The sequence below is a fragment of the Sciurus carolinensis genome, chromosome 8, assembly GCF_902686445.1.
Source record: "Sciurus carolinensis chromosome 8, mSciCar1.2, whole genome shotgun sequence".
NCBI classification, from domain to species: domain Eukaryota; kingdom Metazoa; phylum Chordata; class Mammalia; order Rodentia; family Sciuridae; genus Sciurus; species Sciurus carolinensis.
Window position 1 is genome coordinate 91,305,262 of NC_062220.1, and position 13,340 is coordinate 91,318,601.

A 13,340-nucleotide genomic window follows, 5' to 3' on the forward strand; every position below is an offset into this window, starting at 1 on the left:
TAAGCTGCCTCGGTTTGGAAACCAGCTATTTTCTGATCAGTATATTTCCAACTCATTGTCAAAAATGATAATAAAGTGTTCTAAACTCAGTTTTTATTTCATAGGAGCTTTATGACCATATGAATAGTTCCTTGGGTGGAACTTCATTGGAAGGATCCCAAGTATATCTTGGTAAGTAACATTTTTATAAGTCACAAGAGATGCCCCCTCTTTTTTTCTTTTTTCTTTTTCTTTCTTTTTTTTTTTTTTTTCTTTTTTCTTTTTCAGTTTGGCTAACTAAATTGCATGTTCAGAATTACATAATTACATCTGTATGTGGGATCTAAATTCTTCAGTGTTCAATACTGCTTTTTCCTTAAATATCCTCTTAACCAGTTTTTGTTTTTGTTTTTTGTTTTTGTACTGGGGATTGAACCCAAAGGTACTTTACCACTGAGATACATCCCCAGCCTTTTTTATTTTTTATTTTGAGACGGGGTCTCTCTAAATTGCCCAGGATGGTCTTGAACTTGAGATCCTCCTGACTCAGTCTCCAAGTCACTGAATTACAGGCATGAACTACTGCACTTAGCTTAAACTTTATAAGCCTTAAACTTATATAGCTTGTTTGTACAATGGAAGACGATAGTAGACCTGCTCTGTCCACAGTAGTAGCCACTAGTAATGTATAGATATCTACATTTAGATTAAAATTCATGAAAATTAGATAATATTTAAAAGTTAGTTTGTCAGGCCAGGTACAGTGGTACGTGCCTGAAATCCCAGCAGCTCAGGAGGCTGAGGCAGGAGAATCAAAAGTTCAAAGTCAACCTCAGCAATTTAATGAGGCCCTAAGCAACTTAGCAAGACCCTGTCTCAAAATTTTAAAAATGACTGGGGATGTGGCTTAGTGGTTAAGCACTCCTGGATTCAGTCCCTGGTACCCAAAGAAAAAAAAAGTCAGTTTGCCAGTCATATTTGCCATATCTCAAGTACTCAATAACCACATGTGGCTACTGTACTGGACAGGGCAGGTTTAAAACATTAAAACATTTCTGTCCTTGCAGAAAGTTCTGTGGGATAGCCCTGTTTCTAAGCATATGTGTATTGAATCAAATATTACATAAATATTTGAATATTTGCATATTCTGACTCTTCTTTAACCTTCTCTTCCTTTCCTCAACAAAACAGTAGAACTATAGTCACAGATTAGCTTTTTTATTAACATTATAGGTCTGTCTCCTCGAGATCTTGTCCTTCATTTTCGACACAAGGTATGATGCCTTATTTAATTTATCATATACTAAAATGGGACACACTGTTTTTACTGTGTTTCTTGTACTGGCAAATTCAGCATACTACATCAAATGCAGATTATGGCATTACTCTTAGTTCTTCTAATACATACAGTGCTTCATCTTACAACTATACCAAGTTGAAAGTGTCCAGAATGCTCAATCAGAAATTTATAAAGGAGCACATACTTTGTTTACTTCTTATAAGATAGTACATTTCTTTTGTCTTTGTAATTTCAGCTATTATGAGATTAGACTGAAAAGAACATGTTTTGATCTTGCAGAATAATTTATGTGTTGTCCTGAGAATGGAACATTTTCCAGTAATATAACTATCCTCAATCTTTCTGATCTTTATTTTTTGTTTTGTTTTGATGTTGAAGATTATAATCTTTATTGTTAAGGCATATGTTGACTAGGACATACACATGTCATTCATTTATCAAGCTTTTTTTCCTAATTTATTCATTTTTATTGGTTTATTTTGATTATATAAAAGAGTGGGACTCATTATAACTTATTCTTACAAGTACCTAACATTTGATAAATTTCTTTCTTCTTTTCTCTCCCCTTCTTCCTTCTCCTGAATCCCTTAGCTCTTCTAGTCTCCCTTCTATTTTCATGAGGTTCTCTTTTTTTATTTTTATTTTTTCTCTAGCTTTCACATGTAAGAGAGAATATGTGACCCTTACTTTCTAAGTCTGACTTATTTCACTCCACCTAGTGCTCTTCAGTACCATCCATTTTCCAGCAAATGAAATAATTTTTTCTTCTTTATGACTAAATAAAACTCTATTACGTATATATCCCATATTTGCTTTTTTTTCTATTCATTAAACAACATCTAGAAATAAATGAATAATCCCTGCTCTTTAAGAACTTACACATATTCAAGCAAAATGGCACCTTCCTTCCAAAAATGATCATTTCATTTGAAGATTTGAGTGATTCTCACATTTTTTAGAGAGCACAGGTAGTATTTAATTTCTTATTATATAGATGCTGGTAGCTGGGTGTGGTGGTGCACACCTATAATCCCGGCAACTCAAGAGGCTGAGGCAGGAGGATTCCAAGTTCAAAGCTAGCCTCAGCAACTTAACAAGTCCCCAAGTAACTTAGTGAGACCCTGTCTCAAAATAGAAAATGAAAAGGTCTGGGGATGTAGCTCCTGGTAAAGCACCCCTGGGCTCAATCCCTGGACTAAAAAAAAAGATACAGGTAATATTTAATTTCTTGGTATGAGGTCATAGTTTCTTGTGTATTTTTTAAAGTGCTATAGTTATTTAATATTACTTAAATGATACATAATAATGTTTGAGGAAGGGAAACAGCAAATGGTTAAAAGACTCATTTCTCATTATAATACGTTGTTTCTTTTTTTCTTTCTATAGGTTTTAATCCTGTTTAAGCTAATTCTTCTTGAAAAAAAGGTGAGACACAAAGGGATAAAATAGGAACAGATGATAAAGTATTAAGACATTTTTGGCCTATCAAATTGTGAGCTGAAGCATATATTCTTTTTAACTGGCACAGAAGTATAAATTCATGCATTCCTTCTGGAGGCAGTTTGAACTTGCCTCGAACTTGGAATCCTCCTGCCTCAGCCTCCCAAATAGCTGGGATTACAAGTGTGCATCATCATGGGGGTCTGACTTCCCTGTTTTAAAGTGTGTAGTTCAGTGGTATTGAGTACCTTCACCATCACCACCATCTATCCACAGACCTCTTTTCATCATACAGAACTGAAACTGTGTACCTATTAACAGTCACAATCCATTCTTCCTTCCCAAGCTACTGGCAGCCACCATTCTGCTCTCTATCTCTGAATCTAACTACTCTAGGTTCCTTATATAAATGGAATTGTACAATACTTGTTGTGTGAGTGTACGTGGGGGTGGGTGCCGGGGATCAAACTCAAGGTCTCGTGCATGATAAGAAGGTGCTCTAATGCTATATCCCAAACCCAGTATTTGTCTTTTTATAACTGGTTTATGTCACTTAGCATAATGCCCTTAAAGTTCATGCATATTGTAGCATGTAGCATCCTTCCCTTTTAAGACAGAATAATATTCCACAGTATAGCTATACTATTAAATGTTTCTCCATTTTTAACAAAGTACCTTATTCACTGTGTAGGTGTTACTGTTCTTTAAGGGATAGGCAAACATTTAATCAAATACCTATAAGCTGAAGAGTGAGTGTATCCATTTACTTATGGAAAGATTTTCTTATAAGATTACTTTAAAATTTATGTCTTGATCCTGGATTTTTTGAATTTGATTAAGGTTCTATTTGTTTTAAATTAGGAAAGAGTCTATTGATACATAAACAGTTTTTTTCCTTGCTTTCTTTTGTGCTGCAGATTGAACCCAGAGCCTTTCCCATTCTAAGCAAGCATTCTACCACTCAGCTATGCCCCCAGCCTATGGCATTTTTTTCTTTTTTAAGCCTAAGTAAATCTTTGCTCATTTACCAAGTAATTTAACATTAGCCAGTGTTAGTTTTAGTGTAGTGTCTAACCAAATCCTGTTTCTAATTTAATTTTTTTCTCAATTTTTGTTCTGAAAAATGTTAAACCTACTGAAAGTTGGTAGAATATAAGGAATACCTTTTTACCCTTAATTTGTATTTACTTTTTGACACTTCCACATTATATTGCTTTGTACATGTTCATTTTCCCCTGAATTATGATATTTCAAAAGTAATTTTGTAGACATCATGGTACTGCACTACTAAATACTTCAGGATATATTCCCTAAAAATAAGGGTATATTCCTGCATAACCAAAATACCATAATCACTTTTGAGAAATTTCACATGACCCAATTAATAACATCTAATAGATAGCCCATTTTCAAATTTTCCCAGATATCAGAATTCCTTTGTAGTTGATTTTTTTTTTCCTTTTCTGAGTCCTCAAAAATTTAATTGGATTTTTCTAGAAATACTTTATTTGATCAAAGTATACTTTGTGAACCAGAGAATTTCTTATAACTGGAGGTGTTGGAAGATGGCATATTAAGGACTTTGCAGGATGGATTTTAACTTTAAATAGGAAGTAACTTCTGAGCTTAAGCAACCCTCTGGTGTCAGTTCTCTAAATGTTGTTGTCTCTATTGCACCTTAGTGTTTGCTTTTATTTCTCAGACCTCTCTTGACTAGACTTATACCATCAATCTCTTAGTAATATGTGTTCTATAAAAATTGCAGTTTCAGCCAGGCACAATGGCACACGCTTATAATCCCAGCCCTGAGGCAGGAAGAATACAAGTTCAAAGCCATTCTTAGCAATTTAGCGATGCCCTAAGCAATTCTGTGAGACCCTGTCTTAAAGAATAAATAGGACTGGGGACGTGACTCCGTGGTTAAGTACCTCTGGGTTCAATCCCCAATATTAAAAAAGAAAAGAGGGGGCTGGGGAGATAGCTCAGTGGGTAGAGTGCTTGCCTGGTAAGTTCAAGGCCCTGGGTTCGATCCCCAGCACCCCAAAACAAAACAAAAAAAAAAAAAAGAAAACAGGGCTGGGGATATAGCTCAGTTGGTAGAGTGCCTGCCTTGCAAGCACAACTAAACCATAAGCTAGAATTTACCCTTATGTCACAATAAATAATTTATGTTTTATTAGAGATTAAAAAAAATCTATAGCTGGTAGTTGATTTTTATATGGGATCCAGTCAAGAATCATACATTGCTTCATTGCTTTCTCCTAATTTTAAACAATTCCACCACCTCTCTTTTTTTCTTTCATTTTGTATCTCATGACACTGGCACCAGACTAATGTGGGCTTATCATTCTCTGTTTTCTTGTGGCTAGTTTCAAATTTAACTTTTCTAGCAAGAACGCTTCACAGTGGTGATGTATTCTCTGAATATGACAGCAGAAGACTCATAAATGTTTATACTATTTTTGGCGATACCAACTTTGGTTAAGGTGGCAGTCACCATGTTGCCAATAGGTAGTTTGTAGGATAAATGCATTGTGAATATCCTGTTGTCCAATAATTTCACAGTAGTTTTAATGTCTTTGGCAATTTACTCAAATCATGATGAACTAAATGGTGATTTTTCTATCATTGCTTATGCATTTATTAATTGCTACTCTTCCCCTTTTTTAGTATTATGGCAGATTTTCTAATTTAATTTTGATTGAATCCATTTCAGGTTCTTTTTTATATTTCTCCAGTGAATAAATTGGTGGGCGCACTGATGACTGTGTTATCCCTTTTTCCAGGTAAGAGGACAGTAGTATCTACTCTGTCCTTTGTTTAACATTTTGTTTTGTTGTTTTGTTTTGTTTTGTGTTTGCAGTACTGGGGATTGAACCTAGAGCCTAGTGCACGCTAGACAAGCACCCTACCACTGAGCTACATTCCCAGCCCTAACATTTCTATTTTAATATTTTCCTTTTAGCAATACATTGAGGGGGGTTCTGGGTTGTATTTCGTTCCTTTTTTATTTTTTTAAAATGTCTGTAAACATAGCTTTTATATTTTTTTAATAGGAGACTTCCACTACATAAAACAGAATATAGAGTTCTTATTTTCTTTCATATTATTATAAGCCAAGCTCTTTTCCAATATTGTATATTTTAGGCATGATTGAACATGGTCTCAGTGACTGTTCTCAGTACAGACCCCGAAAGAGCATGTCTGAAGATACTGGGCTTCAGGAAAGTAATCCTCCTGCAGATGCTTTTGTTTCTGGGCCAACTTCTAACATCTCAAATACCAATTTGGGAACTGTCAAGAAAATCATGGCAGGAAACCATGGAGGAGATGCTTCCATCAAGACTGAAAAGCCTTTTTTCCAACTAGAACACGACAACAGTAAAGGACAGGAACCCAGTGATACTAATCAATATTTGAAACCTCCATCTCGTCCATCTCCAGAATCTTCAGAAAGTGACTGGGAGACCTTGGATCCTAGTGTCTTAGAGGACCCCAACCTGAAAGAAAGGGAACTGGTGGGGTCAGATCAGACAAATTTATTTCCAAAAGATTCTGTGCCCTCAGACAGTCCTCCAATTACTGTACAACCTCAAGCCAATACCGGGCAGGTGGTCCTGATACCGGGGCTTATTTCAGGTTTGGAAGAGGATCAGTACGGCATGCCCCTGGCCATCTTCACAAAGGTAAAGTGTAATGGCCTGTATTAAAGACATTAGAATCTAACTTTCAGTGTTGAACACATTTTCAGGTCTGAAAATTGTGCTTGAAAATTATAAAATACTATACTAAATATATAGTGCTGTGATAATTTGTAACCATAGTATAAAGCTATAGGGAAATAACTCAGAGGATTTTGATTGGAAAGAGTTTTGAAACTTGATATGGAATTGGAAATCACTGAATATATTGGGTATGTTTTGTTTTGTTTTGGGTACCGGGATCGAACTCAGAGGCAGTCAACCACTGAGCCGCATCCCCAGGCCTATTTTTTTGTTGTTATTGTTTTTTATTTTTACAGACTGCATTTCGATTCATTGTATTCAAATGGAGTACAACTTTTCATTTCTATGATTGTACACAATGTAGATTCACACCATTTGTGTAATCATACATGTACATAGGGTAATAATGTCTGTCTCAGTCTACTATCTTTCCTTCCCCCACCCGCCTCCCTCCCATTTCCCTCTGCACAATCCAAAGTTTCTTCATTCTTCTCTTACCCCCCCTCATTATGTATCATCATCCACTTATCAGAGAAAACATTCGACCTTTGGGGTTTTTTGTATTTTATTTAGATACGATCTCACTGAGTTGCTTAGGGACTTTTGCTGAGACTGGTTTTGAACTTGAGATCCTCCTGCCTTGGCCTCCCAAGCCACTGGGATTATAGGTGTGCACCACCACTACTGACTTGGGTATATTTTTAATTATTCATATTTCTCTTCAAGGAAGGATGAATTGAGGAAATCCAATGTTGACTGCACTTAAAATTAAATTACTAAAATTGTAGCCTGTGGTCCCTCAGGAAGCTGAGGCAGGTGGAATGCTTGAGCCCAGGATGTGAAGACCAACTTGGGCAGTGTAACAAGATCCACTTCCAAAGAGACCAGTTGTGGTGGTTTGCATTTTTCAAGAATTACTATTTTCATGTACTTTTGGCCATTTGGATTTGTACAGTATTTGTTCAAACCAGGATCGTCTCCCTTATTGTCACTGATTTGTGGAACTTCTTCATATATCTAGAAATCTTTTCTATTTATCATTTTTTTATTTTGTTAGTGCTTTGGGGGTCTTGTTTACAAATTCTTCACTACCTCAAGGTCATAAAAACATTTCCTTTTTTTTTTTTTTTTTTTTTTTTTTTTGAAGAGTTATAAGTTTGAATTTTACTTTTGGGCTACCTGAAATTGATTTTTGTGTATAGTAGGGAAGGGACTCAGTTTCTGGACTCTTGTTGCTGTTCATTGAGGCATTTGTCTATCCCTGTACCAGTCTTCACACTGTGCTATTACCATGTAAATCACTGGGGTACGGAAAAGTCTTCCTGTGCTGGTATTGTTCTTCAAGTGTTTTGTAACCCTTTGAATTTCCACATCGATTTATTGAATCCTTGCTCACATAGATTGAGACTTTTAGTAAATAATTTTGGAGAGAATTGGCATCTGTACAATATGAAAACTTCTAGTTCATGAACATGCTTATTGACCCTAACGAGCAAAAACGATGAGAAAACAGTCATTGATTCCAGTCATATTCACCTTTTCCATGTCACATGAGAAAAAAAAAGCAAACTATGCTTTCCCAGCTCTTTAGGACATGAACTCATAATAGTTCCACCAGATTTACTAAATTGAGGTGTGTTTTTACTTTGTTTTTCAATTGTGGTTAAAAAAAAAAAAAATCAGAGTACCATCTTTACTAATTTTAAGTGTATAGTTCAGTACTATTAACTGTATTCACATTTTTGTGCTACAGATTTCCAAACCTTTTATCTTATAAAACTGAAACTATGCCTGTTAAATAACTCTCCATTTCTTCTTCCCCCCAGTACCTGACATCTACCATTCTTTAAATTTCTATGAATTCGGCAACTTTAGCTCCCTCACATAAGTGGAATCATATAGTATCTGTCTACTTGTGACTGGTTTATTGCACTTAGCAAACCTCCTCAAGATTCAGGCATGTCGTAGAATGTGGCAGGACTTCCTATTTAAGGCTGAATAATATTCCATGGTATGCATATGCCACACTTTATTCATTTGTTCACTCATCAATAGAGAAGTTGCTTCCACCTCTTGGCTGTTACAAATAATGCTTCTGTGAACATAGATATGTAAATGTCTCAGTGATGTGTACATGATGACTTTTTATCTCAGTTGTTTACTTGATGTTTTTCTTAGTGTTTTTTGTTTTTACCATTTTATATTGCAGTTTCACATATGGAAGTTTAAGTATTTTAAAGTAGAAGCCAGGAGTGGGCTTGTATGTGGAGGCTGCTTTATATAAAAGGAACCCCACTTTTGCTACCATCATACATTAAGGTTACTTACACTGAATTGATCATCATTGAAAGTAATGGAACAATTTTTAAACTGCTTCAAAATATCATTTTAAACAATATGATAATGTATAATACTTCCAATAGTTCAGTAGTCAAAAGGTTTCAAAACATCTATAATAAAGTCTCTATGGACTGGGGGTATAGCTCAATGGAAGAGCATGTGTGAAGCATGCACTAGGCCCTGGATTGAATCACCAGCACCATAAAAAGGAAAAAAAGAAAAAGGATTTAAAAAATAGTTTCCCTTCCATTCCATTCCTGCTATCCAGCTGCACTCTCTAATGGCAGTCAACATTATCAATGTGTTATGTTTCCTTCTGGGGCTATTTTATGCATAAAGAAATGCATAGAAGTGGGCACAGTGGCACAGCCTATAATGCAAGCTAATCAGGAGGCTGAGACAGGAGGATCACAAGTTTGAGGCCAGCCTGGACAACTTACCAAGTCCCTGTCACAAAAAAGAAAAAATCTTTAACTGTCGGGGGCTGGAGATGTAACTCAATGAATGCTTAAGGACTTAAATGCACGAGGCCCTGGATTCAAGGGAAAAAAAAAAAAAAACAAAAAGAAATGCAAAGATTTATCTCCTCCCTTTTTACCAAATGGTAACTAACTATGACCATTTTTCTGCACTTTAATCTCCTTTACTTACCATTCCTTGGAGATGAACTTCATCGCTTTCTATGACAGCAGGGTGTTCCAATATATGACTGAACATTTATTTAGTCCCCTATTCCTGAACAATTAGGATTCTTTATCTTTTGATATAATAGGTAACTTTTCCTAAATAGAATATTACACATGAGTAGGTATATCTGTAGGATAAATTACAGGAGACAGAATACTGGGCCAAAGAGTATATATATTCATTAGTTTTAAAAATTTTTGTTGTTGTTTGGCTTTGGGGGTTTTTTGTTTGTTTTTTTAGGGTCTCACTAAGTTGCCCAGTCTGGCAACTTATAATTCTCCTGCCTTAGCCTCCCAAGTCACTAGAATCACAGGCATGTACTGCCATGCCCATCTAAAGAAATTTTCTTTTTTGTGATGCTGGGGCTTGAACCCAAGGCCTTGTACATGTGAGGCAAGCACTCAACCAACTGAGCTGTATCCTCAACCCTAAAGAAGTTTTTTGAAATTTAACCTTTATTTATTAGTTTTTTAATGTGGTGCCAAGAATCGAACTCAGTTCCTCACACGTGCTAGCGCTGTACCACTGAGCCACAACCCCAGCCCCTGAAATACATTTTTAAAAGCTTTTAACTTTTTTTTTCTTTTTTGTGGTGCTAGGGATCAGAACCATGCAAAGCAAGTGTTCTCCCAACCCCCTATTTAAAGGAGAAAAAAATAAAAACCTACTTCTTAGTTTTGATACTGTCATTGACTTAGCCAAGCATCCCACTGTTGATAATAGATTTTCTTCCTAACAGAATCAGTTTTGAAATGTATCTTTGGTAATAATTGGCAGTTCTGAGAGTACCTTTATCAAGAAAGAATCTCAGTCCTCATTGGAAAATGAATGTTCTGTAGGGACCATTTCAAGTGTGAAAGAACATTCAATATGGTAAAGGTTTGTTTGGAAACAGTCATTTGTGGGAGTGAGAAGTACCATTGCTTGTAAATAGACAGCACACAGGTCAAGCATGAAGCATGAGACCCAAACCACCTATTTTGGCTGAGTGGTTCTGAATGAGGAGCACCATTCCTTTCAGCATTCACTCCCAACAGACCTGGATTGAGAAGCATTATACTAAACATCTCTAATGCATAGACATTGATTTGTTTTCGCTGCTTATGTAGTTAGGGTTTTATTGAGCATGAAAGACATTGTCAAGAAAAAGAATAAAACCAAGTTATTAAACCTCTATTCCAACTTCTGGAACTCTTCTCTCCCATAGTATTTAACAACTATATGTCAGGAACAAAGCACTACCTTAGTTGCAATGAAAAATAGGAAGTTATAAAAGATGTATCTCCTTTCCTGAGATTTGTTTCATGATGTAATCAAGTTATCTGATATATCATCCAAGTAACTCTAACTCACAGTGTTTAGAAAAGTGATAAGAGGTAGAAAACTTACAGAACTTGAGACTGCAAACAACTCCAGGGACTCAAGTTCACCCTGTGGCTTCCTACACAAGTGAAACCACGTGTTGAAACCTATTCTGACTCACTATCTTTAAGCAGAAATTTCAAATCATTCTTCAGTGAATCATTCCTGTGTTCACACCTTTATTCTCAGGCAGTATGCTGAGGAACTTGGGGGTCTTGTTTTATTTGTTTTTTGTATACTTAAATGCCTATTTGCAGGTTAGCAATTGAACTATAACTTTAAAAGCAGCACTATTTCAAATACAATTCAAATGGAAGCCAGTTAAATACACAACTACTGCTGGTGTCATTTTTGTTTTAAAAATGCAAGTATGTTGACATTTTTGTGTGATTTTGTTTTGGGGGGGTTGTGTTTCTGGGGATCAGACCCGAGGCCCTCCTGTTTACCAGGTAAGCAATCTACCACTGAGTCACAGCTCTAGCCCTGCACAATTTTTGACAGGACAATAAAATAATGTGGTGCTTTGCTCTTCTATTTTATTTTGGTGGTTATGTGCAGATATATGTATTTTTAAATTTCTAACAGCTTTCTATTAAACAATATACTTTTTATGGGTTCAGTACTTCATTTACTAATTGATAAAGTTCAGTTCATTAGTTATTACAGAGGCTTTTAAATTGAACCAAGAACAAAGTGATCAAGTAAGACAACTTTCATGTTAACCACCTTGCCAGTATTTGACAACTCATGAAGATGATTAGCTTATCAGTAACTGGATATATTGCAGTCAAGAGCTGATATTCCCCTGCAATATTATTTTAGTGAGTCAAAGATTAGCAACTACAGGGACAGACAGGGAAGAATAGGCATTTCTTTTACTGTTCTCTCTCCTGCTGTTAGCTTGAAAAGAAAGGTAGCTGTTCTTTTATTTTTCTGATATTTTCTATTTCTCTTATAATCCATAGGGATATCTGTGTTTGCCCTACATGGCATTGCAGCAGCATCATCTTCTCTCTGATGTCACCGTGCGGGGATTTGTTGCTGGAGCTACTAACATCCTTTTTCGACAACAGAAACACCTCAGCGATGCCATTGTAGAAGTAAGTATACATCTAAGTGGCTGTACTTTGCTTTGCTGTCCCTTTGTTCCTTTCTTAAATGTAATTATGAAGGTACAGTAACAACACTACTATGGATAGTAATTGCTTACTGTATGCAAGGCGTCCTAAGCACTTTATATTAACTGATCTAATTATCATAACAGCTCTGTAAGACATGGGTGTTGTTACTGTGTATGGATTATACCTGTAGGAGCTAGAAATTGAGAGAGTAAGTGACTTGCACAGTGTCACACAGCTAACAAATGATCAAGTCAGGATTCCAAACTGAGCATTTTGGATCTATGACTAAAATGTGTTTATTGTTCAATTAATTTAAATCTTTCTAGCCTTATTAATATGCTCTTGATACTAAGAAGAAAGCTAAGAATAGAGATTTGACATTTTATCAGTATATAAGAAATTTAAATCATTGGTTTAATTTTACAACTGAAGTAATTTTTTTTTTTTTTTTTTTTTTTTTTTTTTTTTTTTGGGTGCTGGGGATCGAACCCAGGGCCTTGTGCTTACAAGGCAAGCACTCCACCGACTGAGCTATCTCCCCAGCCCCCAACTGAAGTAATTTTAAGAAAAGAAAATTTTAGCCACTTTAAAGTTTTTGTAGTTAATGAAAGTACATGCTTCATAGGAAAATGATGATAATAATTGAAAAAGCCATGATTAAAGTTATATTTATTATGATCCCAAATTGAAAAAGGAAAAAATATATATACTGCCCAAGACAATTGGGTATGGATGGGAGGACCACAGAGTCAATTCAGCATTATTGATAATATTCTAGTATAGAAGTTGGTTGGCAGCTTCTTGGTTGTTTTATTGTTATAGTTGAAAACCAGTGTGTAAGTTACACATAACTTCTTTTTTGTATCAAATATTACATAATATTCTGAAGTATGCCTTAAAAGGAAAACTTTTAAGGAATTATACTAAAGTATTCATTTCTATAGTGAGATGAAGGTAATTTTACTGTACAGATATCTCTTTATTTTCCAAACTATTTACAATCAACATGAATTACTTTTTTAATATTTTTAGTTGTAGATGTAGATGTAGTACCTTTATTTTATTTATTTTTATGTGGTGCTGAGAATCAAACCCGTGCCTCACACATCAAGGCAAGCACTCTACCCCTCTGCCCCATGAATTACTTTTATAATTCAGTATAATATATTTATGTATGTATTTCCTAAAAACAGAAAATAAGTATTTTTAAATACAAAAAGAAAAAAAGCTCTAGTGTAAAAATCTGGCACTTTTTTAGAGTCACCAATTGAGAATGCTGTTATTCATATTTTTTTAATTTCCAGTTTCAACTTCCCAATAGTTACTCCTTGAATTATGGCATGAATATCTGCGCGAATGCCCAGATTCTGACTTGTTCCTGGGTAC

General features: G+C 35.4%; 1 protein-coding gene across 3 annotated transcripts in view; it reads left to right on the top strand.

Annotated features, from left to right (window-relative positions):
• Avl9 (AVL9 cell migration associated) overlaps positions 1-13,340 on the top strand; it is a 52,318-nt gene that overhangs the window by 20,033 nt on the left and 18,945 nt on the right. For all 3 annotated transcript variants that reach the window (XR_007109822.1, XM_047561289.1, XM_047561290.1), the window contains 6 exons: positions 105-171; positions 1,213-1,253; positions 2,666-2,704; positions 5,436-5,505; positions 5,867-6,405; positions 11,799-11,933. Coding sequence is in view for 2 of the 3 variants with exons in the window: in XM_047561289.1 (XP_047417245.1) it covers positions 105-171; positions 1,213-1,253; positions 2,666-2,704; positions 5,436-5,505; positions 5,867-6,405; positions 11,799-11,933 (891 nt within the window). In the remaining variant the exon portion in view is untranslated. The remainder of the gene's footprint in view (positions 1-104; positions 172-1,212; positions 1,254-2,665; positions 2,705-5,435; positions 5,506-5,866; positions 6,406-11,798; positions 11,934-13,340) is intronic.